Genomic DNA, 19,779 nt, shown 5'->3' with positions numbered 1-19,779 from the left:
AATATCTTTCCTATTGTGGAATAATGTGGAAAACCAGTAAATGGACAAAGGAAGTAGTTTGGTTTCTAATAGATTCTGCTTTAACACATACAAAGCCTGCAGAAATCTAAATCCAGACACACAAAATATACATGAAACCTCCCTAAAAGAAGTTGCAAGAGCCTGGACAAATAGTCTGATTTAAAGTAGTTGTCACCAATAAACCAATGTCAGCCGGCGCTGTCGGCTGCCACTGCGTTGCCACTTCGCTCTGCTGAGCTGACTAAGGCATTGTGCCAACCAGTCCTCAGCAAGCCGTTGTAGACGTGCGGGTGAGAGATTTGAGTGACTAGTAGCTTCGCGTGTTTAAGATGTCTGATGAAAGCAGTCGCAAGAGAGGGAGGCCGAGGCTGCACACTCCTCGGAAAGCTTCAAAAAGTGGAGGACATGGCGTCGTTATACGCAGTCAGGCGCGTGAATACGTGTGTTCCTTACGGGAGTATTTTGAGAGAGGGAGGGATGCAGGAGGGCCTCACGTTCCTTTGGATAAGGTGGTGGAGCGAACCGCAGCTGCTCTGCAAGTTAGCGAGCGATCAGTAATAAGAATCCGCAAGGAGAAATTCACGAAAGAAGAAGGCTCAAGCGAATCATCTAAATTGGATACACCTGGGAAAAAGAGGCGACTAGAGAAGAGGGTCACAAAACTTGACTCTTTTCAGGAAGATGCCATTCGTCGTCAAATATACGCATTTTATTCGAGGAAGGAGTATCCAACACTCAAAAAACTACATGCTACCCTCACAGCGGCTGACCTGTTTCAGGGTAGTAAATCGTCTTTGTTACAAGTTGTTAAAATGTTAGGATTCCGCTATAAATCTGTCTCTGGCAGAAAGTTACTAATGGAACGCCAAGATATTGCAGCCTGGCGATGCTGCTTTCTTATAGAATTAGTGGGGACAAATTTTGATGATATAGTTGGGCTTGATGAAACATGGGTGAATGCAGGACACAGTTTTAAAAAAAGGCTGGACAGACGGCACCATCAGCGGAAGTGTGGCAGCTCCGATCGGCAGAGGAAAAAGAGTAATTGTAGCACATGTCGTAAATTCAAAACTTTTCATTCCAAATTGTCTGCTGCTATTCAGTTCAAATAAGACCTCCAACTACCAGGAAGAGATGAACCACAATACTTTCGTGAAATGGTTTGAAGACTGTGTGCTCCAGAACTTAACAAAAAAACTCTATCATTGTTATGGGTAATGCTCCTTATCATTCAGTAATACAAGACAAGGCACCCACGAAGACAATGAGGAAAAACGACATTGTTAGCTGGTTACAGAAACATAAGGTGCAGTTCGACAGTAATTTTACAAGGGCAGAATTATTAGAACTTGTATCGCAACACAAGCCAAAGAACCCGATTTATATTGTGGATGAAGCAGCAAAACAATACGGGCATAATGTGCCCAGATTGCCTCCTTACCATTGCCATTTCAACGCAATAGAGCTGATTTGGGCTCAAGTTAAATGGCATATTGCTGCAGAAAATAAGAAATTCACATTAACCGAAGTGGAACGCCTTTCGAAAGAGGCAGTTGAAATTGTGGCCTCGGAAGACTGGCAGAAGGTAGTGCATCACGTGAAAGGAGTGATACAGGACGCATGGAACAATGAAGGTATCTTACAACAAAGTGTCAAAGAGTTGATTATATCTGTCAATACGAGCAGCGAGACGGATAGTTCCACTGACTCTTATTCTGAATTAAGCGGTGTTTTCGCATTGTCTGATTAGCGTGTAGTGTACTTACTGCCATTAAATATTGTGTTTGTGAATTTATTTCGATTAATTCTTATTATTGTTGTGAGACTAAGAAATACTGTTTGGACAGCTCTCGTCATCTACTTACGGTAAGTTAGACTGAATTTTAATTCTATTTCATTTTGTATATACACCAAGATGTTACTCAATGTGTGTAATAGTTTTCGAGATTTGCAATCTAAAGAAGAAAAATTTTCCGGATGCGAAAATTTCTCACACTTCAATAGTCAATGTAACAACGGCCCTAATTAAAATTAAGAAACGATATTTGATTTGCTTGTAGATCCCACTGAGGCATAATATTTCTAGGAGTTATAGATTTTAAACGTCATATCTGTTTAGAGTTCAGTACTGATAGGGTTGCTTAAAAATGCTGTTTTCAGAAATTTATATACAGGAAACGTGATGCACTACGAAAACTTTTAAGGATTCTTTGCCGAATGCATTATTTTGGTAATGAATGGAAAAAAAATCTTTTGCTGTGACACCAATAGTTTTTCAGTAAGGACGTGATAAGTTAGAAGCTGTTTGCGAAGTCGAGAATTTAAATGGTTTCAAACAAATTAACATAACTCTTGCCCTAATTAAAATTAAGAATAGATATTTGACAGATTGAGAGGCATTGTAAAGATATACATCATATGTGGGTTTGAAATTTTTTACTTACTTTTTGTAGAAGATACAGGCTTTAAAATGATTTTCTATCGCTGGGGATAGCGATGCGCTGAGTCGGCTGCCTCCAGCCAGTGCTTGACGTGACAACGCCGCAACTTTGCAGTGCAAATGTCAAGTGACAACTACTTTAAATCAGACTATAGTGCACCAGATGTGGAGGAAACTGAAGCAATCCGACCTACAAAACAAGCACATCCTAAGGATCCACCTGGTCGATTGTCAGGGAACATGTAAGAACATACTATTCGGACTGTTGTGGGAAGTGGAAAAATAAATTTCCAATACGGTCTTGCAGAGTTTGTGCAGTACATCATAAAAGAAGTTAAACAAGATACCACTGCCAGTTTTGTGAAGTATTGTTACAGAAAGGTGTGTGTTTCCAGAGGTAGCACACCCTTCAAGAATATTAGAACATCATACAAAGATGTCTGCAGGTTTCATCAGCATCAGGCACTGGTAAGTGCAGCTACATTCAGATAAGGAAGACATGTTCATTTCTCATGCATTTTACAATAATTACCAGGAACTGCAACAATAACGGTAGTGTGGGAGCTGGTATATCGTGTGTTGCTTAATGAATGGATAAAATATAAAAATACAGCAAATGAAGTGTGTGAAATGGAATATGAATGTCTAAAAAATTAGAGACAGGAAATACAAAATGACTAATCAGAAGTGGCTAGTAGATAAATGTAAGTAACTGGAAGCAGGTGTAACTAGGGGAAAGATAGTTACCATCCACAGGAAAATTAAAAGAGGCCTTTTGAAAAAAGAGAGACAGCAGTATGAATATCAAGAGCTCAGATGGAAAACCAGTACTAAGCAAAGAAGTGAAAGCTGAAAGGAGTACACAGAAGGGCTATACAAGGCAACTGCACTTGAAGGCACTATTATATAAAGAGAAGATGTAGAAGAAAGTGAGATAAGAGACACATACTGTGAGGAGAATTTGGCAGAATACGGAAAGACCTAACTCAACAAGGCCCCCAGAATAGATGACATTCTTTCAGAACTAATAATTGAGAGAGACAGCATAACAAAACCAATTCACCTGGTCTGGAAGATTTATGAATTAGACGAAGTGCCCCAGACTTCAGGAAAATATAATAATTCCAAAGAAATAGGTGCTGACAGGTGTGACTGTTAATGAACTATAAATTCAGAATGTCATTATTGCAAAATACTGCTACAAATTATTCATGGAAGAATGGAAAAATGGTAGAAGCTGACCTTAGGGAAGATCAGTCTGGGATTCAGAGAAATATTGGAACATTTGAAGCAGTATTGACACAACTCACCTTAGAAATATGGTGATGAAAGATAAACCTTTGTCTATAAATTTTGTTGATTTGGAGAAAGCCTTTGACAATATTAACTGGGTACACACCTTAAATTTCCGAATATAGGAGGGGTAAAATACAAGGAGCAAGAAGAAAAAGTTAGTTTCTCTTGACACTTTTCTTTTGCTTTTTTGCTCATGCACTATGAAGTTGTTGAACTGTTTGATATATCATTTTTCATATCCCTGTCCCGAAGAACCTTCCTGGCCCAGAATCTTATTTGGTTGTCCATATTAATTCACTGTTAGTTAAATTTTTTCAAACCATCCTCTCATTCAGCAGAACAAGCCTCTGTTTCTCTGATATACAGTTTGTATGTGGTTATAGTTTCAGATAATTCTGTAAATTGTGATAAAGGTAATTCAGTTGCAAACAGATAAACAAAAGATGGAAACCTTTTGGAAAGGCTAGCTCAGAGTGAAGCAGTTTTTTCTGAAATTGGGAAGGGGGCTTTAAATTAGCCATGTTTAGTTCAGTGGCATTCTCAGCAGTAGGATATTAAATGGAGCCATTGATTATGGCTCATTATTATAACTACTATTCCATTTTTTAAGCAATGGAAGCTCCAGGTAGGAATATCAACAATGTAGGAAAAGATAGATTTTGCTACTTACCATAAAGAAGACTCATCATGTTGCAGACAGGCATGATTAAAAGACACAGCCTCAGCCTTCATCAGTACACCAGTACACACACACACACACACACACACACACACACACACACACACACACACACACACACGCGCGCGCAACTGAAAGCAAGCACACCCCCCACGCGCACGTGACCGTGTACTCCAGCATCTCGGCCCAGAATGAAACATCATGTGGGATGCAACCAGCAATCTGGAGAGGTTGTGGAAAGGGGAAGAGAGAGTAGTGTAGGTGGGGAGAGAGAGGAACGCTGTCTGGTTGTGGGGCAGAGGGGTGAGGAAAATGGAACAAAAAATGAGAGGAGTGGAGAAAGACGGGTGAATGTGTTTGCAGAGAGGTGCAAATAAACAGGGTGGGAGATGGGAATGGGGAGGAAATGATAGGATATAGTGGTGGAAATTGTTGGGTGGAGGATGTGGGGACAGCATGTTACCGTAGGTTGAGGCCAGATTAATCGCGGAGTGGAGAATGTGTTGTAAGGATAACTCCCATCTGTGCAGTTCAGAAAAGATGGTGGTGGAGGGAACGATCCAGATGGCTCGGGTAGTGAAGCTGCCATTGAAATAAAGTGTTTTATGTTCAGCTGCATGTCGTGCCACAGGGTGGTCTACTTTGCTCTTGGCTACAGTTTGGTGGTGACCACTTATCTCGGTGGACAGCTGATTGATAGTCATACAAATAGAAAAGGCTGCATAGGGATTGCAGCAGAGTTGGTAAATGACATGGCTGCTTTCACAGGTGGCCTGGCCTCTGATGGGATGGCATAAACCTGTTACAGGACTGGAATGGGATGTGCTAGCTGGGTGGGTTGGGCAGGTTTTGCATCTGGATCTTCCACAGGAATATGATCCTTGTGGCAAGTTGTTGGGATTGGGAGTGGCATATGGATGGACTAGGATGTTGTGGAGGTTGTATTTTTTATTTTTGTTGAATTTAATCTAGGTATGATTTTAGAACTACGAAGTTTTGTTTGGGCAGTAGGAAATCTCGACCTCTGAGAACTGTTTTAATTCTTGAGAATATGATAATGAAGAATGGAGAAGCATTTGTTCCAGACTAAATTTATTTAAAAATAGCTAATGATTTAAATAGGAATTTACGTCAATGTTTTGTGTTCATTGAATGTATAACTCTGGGGAAAATGTTCATTTGTTGTAAACTGAAATTGGCATCATGTGTTCCAAATTGGCAACCTGACAGTTAGAAAAGCATGAATTTATTTTCATAGCTAACTCTCCACCCTCTTTTCTTGCCACATGTTGTTGAGGAATATGTTAATTACTAGCTACATTGTACTATTAATCATGTTACTGCTTTAATAAATCATTAAAGCAACTCATCTTTTCCTCCATGCAATTATCACTTGCTATATAAATCAATTAGCCAACATTTTACTCTGCTTAAAGTTTTATAAAAGTTATTTCAGACAGTGCAGACAGCCAAAATCAAACGGCAACTATTGGCGTTATGTTTTAGGAGGATGTGCAGCTCTGCAGTATGATAATTATGATGATAAACTGTACAACAGGTCAAAAAGTCCCACTTTTATTTCTCAAGATAGGTATTACTAAGGAGGACCTGGCATTAGAAAAGAAAATATTTTATTTTATGGATTGTTTAAATAGGTTAGAGAATTTAAGAAGAGAAAGCATTGTTTTGAAATTGGATACAGCAAAAGTGAACAGGATTTGTCATCGGCCAAATATGAGATTAACTAACACAAAATCAAGAACAGATAATGTACAAGTAGGTCTAATAATGGACAGGAAAATAGGAAAGGGATAAACTATTATAAACAGAATACTGAATGGATCATTATAACCAAGATAAACACAGCCAGTATTACAAATATGCCTATCCAATATGCTAAGAAAAGTTCTGGGAGATTGTAAATAATTTAGGAGTAATGGAGACCTCTCACCAAATACTAGAAGCATTGAGTTGTCAACAGATGCACAAAAAAGATTGAAAGAAAACTTTCTAACTTTTGGACAAACCCTTTGAGCCAGAAAGAGAGAAAAAGGTGGGAAGCAAGAGGTGGCAGGGTAGGTGGTGGCTCACAGGGAAGCAGCCTTTTTGTTGGATAGGAATAGAGAAAGAGGCACCAGGTGTACTGGTTAGGAATGTAGAACATGGGAAATGGAGCCAGTGAGTTGTAGTGTACAATGAAAACTTCCTGGCAGGTTGAAACTGTGTGCCGGACCGAGACTCAAATTCGGGACCTTTGCCTTTTGCGGGCAAGTGCTCTACCATCTCAGCTACCCAAGCACGACTCACGGCCCGTCCTCACAGCTTTACTTCTGCCAGTACCTCGTCTCCTACTTTCCAAACTTTACAGAAGCTCTCCTGCAAACCTTGCAGAATTAGCACTCCTGAAAGAAAGGATGCTGTAATGTACAGTGACGACAATGTGAAGGCATGACTTGGGAGGGGGTGAAGGGCAGAGGAGGATGAGACTGTTAGGTCTGGGTGCATTGGGTTAGAAAAAGTGTGTCCACTGTAGTTATCAGGAGAGAGAGAGTTGGTCTTTTGAGTCCAGCATGGTTGAACTTGGGTGTTAGACTGAAAGTGAGGTCTTCCAGTATGATTGAAACCTCTGTAGGCTGATGTTTACAATAGCAGTTTGGATTTCTTTAATTTTTGGATTTGGTGGACTGTTAGGAGGGAGTTCATGAGGATGAAGTAAAATGAAAAGTTGAGAGGCGTTTCTGGATGTTATATAAGTAGTTGATTGGGGGGTTCATTGGGGTTGAAATAGGCTTTGATGGGTTAGTGGTGCTGTGAGGGAGGTTTAAGGTGTCAATAAGTTCGATAATTTATGGAGGTGTGTCTGGAATGCTCTTCCCGGTGTTGGAGAGCAAGAATTTATATTTAAGGGATATGATGTAGGTTGTTGGAATTGCACAGTAACAGTATCTTGTGGAGTCAGTAGTGGTGGTTCTGGGATGCGTGTGCTATATAGATTGTCTATGTAGGTTTGTCTCTTTGATGCCAGATTTGTGAGGGACAGGGATCATCGGAATATGAAAAGATGAAGCTCATTATGAAAGGGAGAATGGGATCCAGAAAGGGTAATTTTTATGGCGAGGCAGAGGGTGGGTGAGATCAATGGTCACATAGCATTTAAGGAATGGTGTGTGGAACTGGGTTTTAACCAGGGATAGAGATACATTTTTGAACTGACGGGTAGATGGAGCAAGGATCCATTCAGAATGGGATGACACTAGTGAAACATGAAATAAATGTCATAAATCAATAAATGAAAGTGTTAGATGATTGTAAAAGGAAGTATTATAACAGAGATCAGGTTTGGGGAGTGAAATAGTCAGAAGTTTTGCTGAGGGCTGTGGGATACTTGAGTGAAGGGAAATGATTCAACAGTACGTAAGTTACAGTCGAGTGCTCGGTGGGGAAGGGGAGTGAGGAAGGAATCAAATGTAAAATGATGGTGACTTAAGCTTGGGGGGGGGGGGGGGGGGGGTGGCAAGTTGGGGTTGTGGGGGGAGTTTGGAGGAGAAATTAAGTAAGTTGTTGCTTGATGATGTTTGAACCGTGATCGAGCTGGCAGCAATTCTTCAGATAGTGAATTACATTTGAAATGGCCACTATTAGTGATAAGGGGTGCAAAAATATTATGGGACCACATTGGTTGGAGCTGGTGATGTGTGTGTGACAAATTGAATGGGAAATATGGGAGAGACAAAGCAGGTGTAAATTATGATACAGTTAAAGCATAGACAATATGAAGTGGAGACCAGAAGGTAGCCAGTAGCCACTAGGCAATATGAACATGGTAAGGAAAGTTCTGGTAGAATGCAAATAATTTAGGAATGAAGGAGGGGTTTGGGGTTGGTAGCTGACAGCTCAAAGGGAGGCAGCTAGTATAAGGGATAGGGATGCAGGAGGGGGAGGTCGCAGGTGTGTACAGGAGAGTAATGTGACAATCAGGACAGAGCCAATGGGTTGTCGTGCACAATGACGATGATATGAAGGCCTGGTTTGGAGAGGGTGACAGGATGGGATAGGGTTTGACTTCTTTGGTAGAGAATGTGGGTGCACCAGATTAGCAAAGATTGAGGTGAGGAAGATTATGGGAGTGAAGGATGTATTGCAAGGGCAGCTACCATCTGTGTAGTTCAGAAGAGCTTGTGCTGGGGAGGGAAGCATCCAGATGGCAGGGGTTGTGAAGCAGCCATTGAAATTGAGCATCTAGTTTTTGGCCATTGCGGCACTGGCTGTTCATCCTGATGGAACAGCTGGTTGGTGATCATAGCCACATAAAATGCAGCAGAACCCATGTAAACAACTGCATTTCCAGGTAGCCATGCAGGTGATGGGGTACGAGGAAGCTGTGACATGACAGGAGTAGGATGTGTTCAGTGAGTGACTAAGTAGATCTTCATCTGAGTCTTTCACAGGTATAAGACTGCTGTGGCAAGGAGTTGACGAATAGCACCTACATTTTACAGCTGTCACTCCTTCATACATTCACCAAATATAACCCCAGAATGGAGCACATGAATCATGTCCTTCACCAGAGCTTTGACTATCTTATCACCATACCCAGAAATGAGGGACACTGTACTTGCGATTCTTTTCACCCCTCCTAAGGTGGTATTCCACTATCCATTCTACATGGACAGTATTGTGATCCACCCCTATGACACTTCCATTCCCAACCTTTCGCCACAGATGTAATGTCCCTTTGAAAGATCCATTAGTCCCTGCATGGAGAGCTAAATGGGGAACTATTTTACCTCCAGAGTACTTTATGGAAGAGGATGCCCAAATCACGCACCCACCACATCCTATTCCAGTCCTATCACAGGCTTATCTTATCTCACACAGGGTCCCCTTTGAGACCAGCCATATCATATACCAGCTCTATTGCAATTTCTGCATAGAGTTTTATTTGGTCATAACCACCAGCTAGCTGTTCACCAGAATGAATGGTCTCCAGCAAACTATGACCGACAACAGAGTTGACCACCCAGTGACAGAACACACCACTTAGCACAACATGCTCAAGTTCAGTGGTTGATTCACGATCTGTGCCATTTGGATCCTTTCCCACTTCAGCACAGGCTTTTCTGCACTATACAAATGGAAATTATCCTCCCATAATCCTCATGCCTGTTGTTGCTGCTAACCCACTGCACGCACTCTCTATACCCAACATTCTCTCGTTCCTCTGTCCTGTCACCACATCCCAATCCAAGTCTTCATATCAGCATCTTTGTTCTCCACACAACTTGCCAGCTCTGGTGCTCATGTCATATTCCTATCCTGAACACCTGCCTCTCTCCAAGTCAGCAGCTACACCTACCCAACCCCTCCCTCCTACTTCCCATCTTTTCTCCTGCTACCCCCCCCCCCCCCCTCCCACACACACATACACCTCCTTCACCACACCACAGAGTCAGTCACCCCATTCCACTTGCCAAACAGCAATCTCTGTATTATGTGTTCAGATGGCATGCATTTAGCTTGTTAAAGGGTGTGCCCAGAAGGTAGAAAATCTTCATTCTACTACTTGATGACTATTCAATGCTTGTGCTATTTGGTGAGTAGTCTCCTTCACTCCCAAATTATTTATGTATACACAGTTCATAAATACTTGCTCCAGAGATGTTGAGATTGAAAAAAATGTATAAGGAAATAACAGAATATATTCAGCATATTTGACTGTGGTGAGAGATTGAAGTTTGTTGATAGTAATAAGAAGAGAAGCAGACACTGCTATTATGACCCATAGGACATGCAGATATTTAACAATTGGTCTAACTGTGTCGGAGAAAGAAATCTAAGACTACTTTCCCAATAACAAAGCACACTAGGTGCCAGATTAGCAGAAAGCAAATAAGCACTTGTCAGGCGTCTGAGAGTGCTACCTTGCCAAATCACCTGTACACAACAATCTAATGCAGAACAAACAACTGTGAGCTAGCCATGCATTATAGCTTGGCAATGCTGATAAATGAACAATCCTCCAACTTGAAGAGGACTAACAGTGTTCATTTTTCTCTCCCAAACAACTGCCATACCTTATTTATTTTTCTACCAGGCAAGCAAAGTTAGTTTGTACAGAAGTTTTAAGTGCAGTGTCAATTGGTTATTATTCAGATATCAGATAGCTGATGTTGATGGGGTCTGGCACTACAGTGCAGCAGTAACTTTGGTGTGTGTGTGTGTGGGGGGGGGGGGGGGGGGGGTGGAGGGGGAGGAGGATGAGGATGAGGAGGAGGTCTCTTTTGATTGAAGGTATGAGTATGGAAGAAAATTTGCTGTCTCCTTGGCTGATAATTTATCCCAGCCAGTTTACTTAGCAAGAACAAGTTTCTTATTTTAGTACTATGTATCTTAAAATTTGACTATTCTTAATGTATAGTGGATGATATAACGGGAGTATTAAATGGACTAACGTGCTGCGTTAGTAATCTTGCTTTCTGCCCCATACCCTGCCATCATCCCCCTTTCCCTCTTTCCCCCTTTCCCCTATTACACCCTCTCTTCCCTTTTTGTTCACCCCTCAAATGTGTCCCATGAAAATCTTATTGATAGAAACTTTTTCACTGAACTTATAAGATATGTAAGCTGTGTTTATTAATTTGTAATTAAGTCATAAATTCATAATTTTCTCATAAACTTATTATGTTTCTAAAGGTGTAAAGGTCTTGTCCTGCTTGAAACATACACAAGTGCTGATGATAGTGAACTACACAGAATTCTCCCTCAGTTCCTGACCATCATAAAAGAAGTCACGGGCAATCCTAATTTTTCCATGTTCAATCTCTCCCTACGTGAAGAATGGGATACTACAAAGAAATTCTGTCACTCATTGCAAGGTTAGTACATGGCATCTGTGTAAGTGTATTATCTTTAAGTATTTATAATGTGTTAAAAATTTCTTGAAAGACATTTACAGTACTGAATGTTGTATATGTACTATCATTTTGTTTGGGGATGATTATATATATATATATATAATGTCTGCTTGTGTCTGTGTATGTGCGGATGGATATGTGTGTGTGTGTGTGTGTGTGTGTGTGTGTGTGTGTGCCAGTGTACACCTGTCCTTTTTTTCCCCTAAGGGAAGTCTTTCCGCTCCCGGGATTGGAATGACTCCTTACCCTCTCCCTTAAAACCCACATCCTTTCATTTTTCCCTCTCCTTCCCTCTTTCCTGACGAAGCAACTGCCAGTTGCGAAAGCTCGTAATTCTGTGTGTGTGTTTGTGTGTTTTGTTCATGTGCCTGTCTGCCGGCGCTTTCCCGCTTGGTAAGTCTTGGAATCTTTGTTTTTAATATATTTTTCCCATGTGGAAGTTTCTTTCTGTTTTTTATTGGAATCTTTGTTTTTAATATATTTTTCCCATGTGGAAGTTTCTTTCATATAGCCACAAATAAATTTTAATATTTCACCTTACAAATTTATATTTTAACCCTAATAATATAAATAACTGTTTTAACCAATAATATTCACTTGTATCAATCGTATAAATATATCTGCTTGTGTCTGTGTATGTATGGATGGTTATGTGTGTGTGCGCGCGAGTATATACCTATCCTTTTTTCCCCCTAAGGTAAGTCTTTCCGCTCCTGGGATTGGAATGACTCCTTACCCTCTCCCTTAAAACCCACATCCTTTCATCTTTCCTTTTCCTTCCCTCTTTCCTGACGAAGCAGCCGCTGGTTGCGAAAGCTCGAAATTCTGTGTGTGTGTGTGTGTGTGTGTGTGTGTGTGTGTGTGTGTGTTGTGCCTATCTACTGGCGCTTTCCCGCTTGGTAAGTCTTGGAATCTTTGAAAGAAAGTGCCACATGGGAAAAATATATTAAAAACAAAGATTCCAAGACTTACCAAGCGGGAAAGCACCAGTAGATAGGCACAATAAATAAAACACACACACACACACACACACACACACACACACACACACACACACACACAGAATTTCTAGCTTTCGCAACCGACGGTCCTTTTCAACCATCCTGTCAGGAGAAGGATGAGCCACTGGCTCTGAAAGCTTGCATATTTCTGTAACATTTATGTGTGTTCTCATATCGCTTCGTGGTGAGTAGCGTTATTTATCTATCCAATTGGAGAAGTTAGTGTAGCTGATTCAGTATTGTGGTTTCGATAATGAGAAATACATTGCTACTTACCTCAATTCCTTTTGTACATGTCAGTAAGGTTCCTGTGTAACAACCAGTACAACATTCATTAGCTGTGAATTAAAGAAAAAATTCACAAAACCTGACTGGATTGTGTTGGGGCAAGCTGTCAGACTACATCTACATCTACATCCATACTTCGCAAGCCACCTGACAGTGTCTGGCGGAGGCTACCCTGAGTACCTCTATCGGTTCTCCCTTCTATTCCAGTCTCGTTTTGATCGTGGAAAGGAGGATTGTCTGTATGCCTCTGTGTGAGCTCTAATCTCTCTGATTTTATCCTCGTGGTCTCTTCGCAAGATATATGTAGGAGGGAGCAATATACTGGTGGACTCTGCGGTAAAGGTATGTTCTCGAAACCTTAACAAAAACCCATACCGAGCTATTGAGCGTCGCTCCTGCAGAGTCTTCCACTGGAGTTTATATATCATCTTCGTAATTACTAAATGATCCTGTAACGAAGCACGCTGCTCTCCGTTGGATCTTCTCTCTCTCTTCTATCAACCCTATCTGGTATGGATCCCACACTGCTGGTCAGTATTCAAGCAGTGGGCGAACAAGCGTACTGTAACCTACTTCCTTTGTTTTCGGATTGCATTTCCTTAGGATTCTTCCAATGAATCTCAGACTGGCATCTGCTTTACCGACGATCAACTTTATATGATCATTCCATTTTAAATCACTCCTAATGCGTACTCCAAGATAATTTATGGAATTAGCTACTTCCAGTGCTGACCTGCTATATTGTAGCTAAATGATAAAGGATCTTTCTTTCTATGTATTCGCAGCACATTACACTTGTCTACATTGAGATTCAATTGCCATTCCCTGCACCATGCGTCAATTCATAGCAGATCCTCCTGCACAATTTTCCATTGTTACAACCTCTCGATATACTGCAGCATCATCTGCAAAAAGCCTCAGTGAACTTCCGATGTCATCCACAAGGTCATTTATGTATATTGTGAATAGCAACGGTCCTGTGACACTCCCCTGCGGCACACCTGAAATCACTCTTACTTTCAATCCAATCACACAATTGGTCTGATAGTCCATATGCACTTACTTTGTTCATTAAACGACTTTGGGGAACTGTATCAAACGCCTAGCGGAAGTCGAGAAACACGGCATCTACCTGTGAACCCGTATCTATGGCCCTCTGAGTCTCGTGGACGAATAGCGCGAGCTGGGTTTCACACAACTGTCTTTTTCGAAACCCATGCTGATTCCTATAGAGTAGATTTCTAGTCTCCAGAAAAGTCATTATACTCGAACATAATATGTGTTCCAAAATTCTACAACTGATCGACATTAGAGATGTAGGTCTATAGTTCTGCACATCTGTTCGACGTCCCTTCTTGAAAAGATGAATGACCTGTGCCCTTTTCCAATCCTTTGGAACGCTACGCTCTTCTAGAGACCTACGGTACACCACTGCAAGAAGGGGGGCAAGTTCCTTCGCGTACTCTGTGTAAAATGGAACTGGTATCCAAAGCAGAGGACCGCGATCGGTTCTGGGAACGATACTGCAAATAGGTAGCTCTGATACCACCCCGCGAGCAAGGCTTTCCACCTTCACCAATTCCGCCAGCCGCCTGTACAAACTGAGGATGACCTCTGAACCCAGACGGCAGGAGTCATTGGTGCCGACATGAGCAACAATTTGCAGTCAGGTGCACCCAGTGCTCTCTATCGCCGCTGGCAGAGCCTCCTCCACATTTCGGATGAGACCCTCCGGCAAGCAGACAACACTAGCCTTCTTCCCCGACCTTTCTGCTATTTCTCTAAGGGGCTCCATCACCCACCTAACATTGGAGCTCCCAATAACTAATAACTCCCCCCCGTGTCTGCTCGGACCTTGCTGAAGGAGCAGCCATATGTCCACTCACAGGCAGAGCGGGCGATGCCACACGACCAGCCTCCACTTTTACCCTCCGCCTCATGCGTCGCGAATGCCGCTGACCCCGCCACTCCCCTTGGGGAGAGGGTGACCCAACCGCGCCCGGTACCTGTGAAGATGTTTCGACAGCAGGGACAGTGGGTGAAGCATGTAACACCTGGGGTGTACCATGCGACGCACCAGACTCCCCACTGCCGCTACACTCAGAGGCAGCAGCCTGAAGACGGCTGACGGCGGCCATCAACACGTTCAGCTATTCACGAACAGTTGCCAGCTCCTCCTGCGTCTGTACACAGCAGTCACACATCCTGTCCATCCTAAGAAATAAATTTACTGTTGAGAGTTAATCAACTTTTAACTAGACTGCTAATTCACTAAAGGCGGCTGATAGTTGACTAAACTGTGGTTACTAGACACTTCTTGTAGAAATCAATGAAAATAGCACTACCTGTCTCTGGACTGTATTCAAAACAAACACTAGCACTACCGGCACTGTGGCTGACTAAAGGAACTCTCTCTGACTGTATTCAAAACAAACACGAAATCTATGGAACACTATTACTAGCACTCGACAATTGAAGCTTCCTAAAAGCAAAAACACACGGAAGAAGAAGTGACGAGTAAGAAAATACATTTAATACTTAAATTAATGTAGCTCTCTGCAAAGCAGACGTGAAGCAGACAGCAGTTACGACGACTAAATTGTGGAAGAGCAATACAAAGAAACCCGTGTGTCCTTGCTAAAGAAATTAGTTGCCCAGCAATTATGAGTCCTTAGAGCAATGAGATACTGATATCCAGAAGAGGGCAGCCAGGTTCCAGAAGCATGTCATGAGGAGGATGGTGCTCCTAACCGTCTCCTGTGAAAGCAATATACGCTGCAGATAGATGGAAAGAGAGTGGGGGGGAGGGGGGGGGGCAGTGGTGGCAGGCAGCAAGTGAGCTGCCACAAGCATCATCTGTCATGAGTTCCCATGCCTTGCAGCCTCTTGTGTTAAGTTGCATCAGTACTGTCAGTGGTGGATTTATTGGTGGTATGTAGGCAAGATACAAGAGCTGTGATCAATTTTTTTTATGCGGAACTCGGGGTATCATTAACCCATCATCAGCCAACAATGTGCAAGTGTATGCTGGCCCACTGTTCCTTCCCTGGCTGCATTTTCTTCACCATGATCCTCCCTCCCTATCCTCACTCTCTGCCCCCCTCTTCTCATCTCTCGTTCCCCACTGTCCCCTCCTTCCCCTCTCTGTGTTCTGATTTATGTCAACCCAGCTTGCTTGTAATTTTGTTCCTCCTGCCTGTTCTCTTTCATCGTTTTTGGTGCTTAGGTCCTCACTTGAGGTTTGACCTCCACTTTTAAATTTTCTATTTTTAGTGTGAGCCATTTGGCGAAGAATTTCCTCCCTAGCATCTACAGCATGGATTCCTCTCCCCCTTTCCTTCTCCTCTTCCTTCCCCTCTTCCTTCCCTGCCATAGCCACTTCCATTTTGCTTGGTCACTGGCATATGTGGCCAATCCGTGTGGTGGGGCTTTTACGAGCCCATCTGGTTGAGCCCCCTGATAACACAGGGTTCACCAAACTGATACCTGAACTGTTCCCTCCCCATGTATATCAAGGAGTGGTTGCTTGTCTTCCTGGAGCATTGGAACTCCCAGCAATGTATACAGTGCCAGGTGGCCCTTGCTGTGCCTGGGTGGCACCCATGAGGAGAGCTCCTGATCGGAGTGGGTGGTATCAGGGCCGATGCTAGCAGCACGAAGCATATCAAGCTGCGAAAATCTGATCATTCTGAAATGACTGTCTCTATGGATGGTAAAGGATCATTGAATGCTGCTTTGTATTACCCAGCAGCCTTTCCTTCCCTGGCTACACCCTGGAAGGAGGGCCAGGCTGACCCTTACCGCTTTGGTATGAAACATTTTACCCACTATGTCATCTGTACTAGGATAGTCAGTGACACATTCACTGCCACAAAGCCTTTTTTTTTATATATATAACAATGTCCCAGTATCTATTACCCCTCACTAGTCTCTGAATATGGTCCAGGGAGTCATATTTCGTAGGGACCTCATACTGCAAACTGAAGAGGAACTTCTAGCTAATCTGGAGTGACATGGCGTTCATTTTGTTCAGTGTGTGTAGGAGGGCCGTAAAGACAACCACACCAATACTGGTGCCTTCATTCTGGCTTTCAAAGGAGATATCTGTAGCACATAACCTTGACCTTCTCTGGGAGGATATGATTTAAGGCTGTGTGTCCCACCACCCATGATGTGCTTTCAGTGCTTGTATTTTGGGCATATGTCTTCACGCTGTATAGCAGATCCTCTGTGTGGTGACTGTAGACACCCACTTCATGAGGTGCCATGAGGAGCCTCTGTGTTCCATCACCTGTGTGTGTCAATTGTCATGACAGTCACTCTCCATGCTCTCCAGATTTCCCAGCTCAAAAGAGGGAAAAGAAGATCCAAGAGTACAAGCCTTTGGATCATCTGTCTTTTGCTTAGGCTCACTAAAAATGACAGATTCCATCCAGTGTCATTTTCTTTAACTTTTACCATTGTTACATCCTTTTCTCCTCCTACCTCTTCTTTACACCAGCCTCATCCTCTCTCCCACCCCTGCAGTTTCATACCATCCCCTCCCCAACTGAAGAAGTACCTCCCTTCTTCAGCACCTGCTGGATGGTGCTTCCCCTCCCCCTCCTCCCCAGTGTCTCTCAGGCCAGAAGCCTGCCATCACAACCTGGTCACAAGACGCAAACTGTGCTCCCCAAGGTCGCTCACACTGTTTGGTTCTGGATTTTGAAGAAGCCTATTCTCCCTTTGTGCCCTGCCATCCTCCACCTCTGGTTTCTTATGCAATCGCCATTTGCTGATTCCCTGACCACCCCACGTACCCTGTCCTCTTCGCAAATAAGGGATGTCTCCCTCCTGATAGCTGCACACGGGTGGGATTGGATTGCCGGTTGGAATGCATTTATGCCCCCCCCTCCCCGGATGGTGCCTAGACCACGTATTAGGACCGACATATTCCAGGGTGCTGAGGTCTCTGTCATCCCTATGGCCTTTCAGTATCTTGTACATTCCATCCTTGCAAAGTTCCATGGTGCTGCCACTTCTACACTAATGGTTCTAAGATGATAGATAAAGTGGGATACACTTTCACATCTGCTACTGGCTTAGAATATCATTTATTGCTGGGATCATGTAGTGTGTTCGCAGTAGAGCTGCCATCCATTAACAGGGCCCTCCATTTTGTTATTCAGGCCTCCCTTCACAGTGTTTTACTCAGTGAGCAGCCTGCAGGCAATTGAACAATGGTACTCTCATCACCCTCTAGTCTCTGCTGTCCATGACCACCTCTCTGCCCTTGGCTGTGCCACCTGCTCAGTTGTCTTTCTCTGGGTCCTAAGTCATGTGGATATCCCATGGAATGAACTGGCAGATGGTTGGACTATAAAAGCATATACTTACCCCTATTTCCTTTGATGCTACCAGCTGCAGATATTCACTACATGTTGATGCTTTCCCCCTTTTGTGTATCGATATAACTTTTGGTCATATTATCCAAAGAAGCATTCCCAAGTATGGAGCTGTCATTGTTAGTACAATATAAATTTAATGAGTTGAGTAGGTTTAAAAACATTTTCGAGTAGGGCTCATCTGAGTCTGACAACTCTGTTGAAATCACCACACATTGCAACATTTGTTCTGAGTTTTTAAATTTTTCTCATTTTGTTAAAACATCTCAAAAAATAATTTATCACCATCTGAAAATCTACACAGCTTAACAATTATGATATTCTGGTCAGTCATTCTTGTACAAATAAATACTTCATTTAATTTAGAGGAGTATGAGTCACAGGTGTCTAGGCTGCATGGAAGGGGCTTCTTGGCATGGAAAATGGGTGGCAGAGACCAGTTTAGTTTAGTTATGACATGTTCCGTAAATAATTTTCACAATTATTTTATGGATGTGATTTGTAACAAGTCAGATGACAAGATTTATATACACACACATGAATAGTGCTAATATGAATATTACTGAAAATTTTAGTTCTACACTTGCAACTACATTTAGAGGTACAATTCCCACCAAAGTGAAGTGTTGATGATAGTTGGTAGGATTGATATGGATGGAGGTATTGATGCAGCCATCATTGAGGTGGAAATCAATATTGAGGAAGGTGGCTTGTGTGCATGCATTCGTGGGAGGGTGGTGCGCGCACACTCACGTGCTCATCATAACGTAACTCAATGAGTCTTAAGATTGATGGCTTTAAAGTAAATGTTTTGTAATGCAATATCCTCTTATCCTAAATAGTAACACTTACATATTTTCTAAGTAAATTGATTAAAAAATGCAAAGTATGCATAACATTAAGAGTCAATGTTTATTTCAGGTACTGTAGATGAAGCAACTGGAGACATACAAAAAAATGGTCAGAAAGAGCCTCAGCTAGTAAATGGAGTGTAAGAAAATATTTATATTGCTACTTTCAATTGCATATAGAAGATGGCATTGAAATTAATCTCATTTTACAAAGTGTAAAAGTTGTACTTTTCTGTGAAAATAGTAAGTTAGTTTCCTTTGTTCTTGTTAGTTGAAATGGCAAGAGCATTGCTAAAACACACTAAATTTATTTTACAATAGTGTGTTTAGCTGTAAATAAATAATTTTCTTACTGCAGTTAAATTTTGGCTACATTAACTTTATATTGAAATTATATTACTCACTGAAAGCTCATTTTAAGAAAAGGTAATGAAAAAGTTTCATTTGCACTTAACTTCAACTTGGGGAGGGGGGGGGGGGGGCAGTGAAGAGGAAAATAGGAATAGAAACATAAGAGGAGAAATTGAGAAGAAATTAAAAATATTTTTTGAGGAAGTGTCTAAACACATACAAGAAGAAAACAGATTAAGAGACACACAACAAGAGGTCACTATTTTTAAGTGACTGTATGATGTCACATGTGTGTGGGTATGTGCGCGCACACACACACACACACACACACACACACACACACACACACACACACACAAAACAAGTTTTTTCTAGTTTTAGTACGCACACTGGTGACACTCAGAGTGTTTTAGGACATTTTCTTTGAAGCTATAGGCTATCCATTAAGAAACCTTAATTATTTATTACTGAGAGTTGGTTCTTTTTATCTTGATGTCTGCTATCTTTGTGATGCTCATTACCTTAGAGTAAGAGTATCAACAAAGGTGCATGAC

The 19,779-nt window shown here is 42.1% G+C and overlaps 1 protein-coding gene across 2 annotated transcripts in view; it reads left to right on the top strand.

The window, feature by feature from the left end:
• LOC126273842 (TRPL translocation defect protein 14) overlaps positions 1–19,779 on the top strand; it is a 249,328-nt gene that overhangs the window by 151,876 nt on the left and 77,673 nt on the right. For both annotated transcript variants that reach the window (XR_007549693.1, XM_049977064.1), the window contains 2 exons: positions 11,130–11,311; positions 18,945–19,014. Coding sequence is in view for 1 of the 2 variants with exons in the window: in XM_049977064.1 (XP_049833021.1) it covers positions 11,130–11,311; positions 18,945–19,014 (252 nt within the window). In the remaining variant the exon portion in view is untranslated. The remainder of the gene's footprint in view (positions 1–11,129; positions 11,312–18,944; positions 19,015–19,779) is intronic.

The sequence above is a fragment of the Schistocerca gregaria genome, chromosome 1 (genome assembly GCF_023897955.1).
Source record: "Schistocerca gregaria isolate iqSchGreg1 chromosome 1, iqSchGreg1.2, whole genome shotgun sequence".
Classification (NCBI taxonomy): Eukaryota; Metazoa; Arthropoda; class Insecta; order Orthoptera; family Acrididae; genus Schistocerca; species Schistocerca gregaria.
Note: the sequence above shows the minus strand (reverse complement) of the source record. Positions and strands in the feature narration are given on the sequence as shown.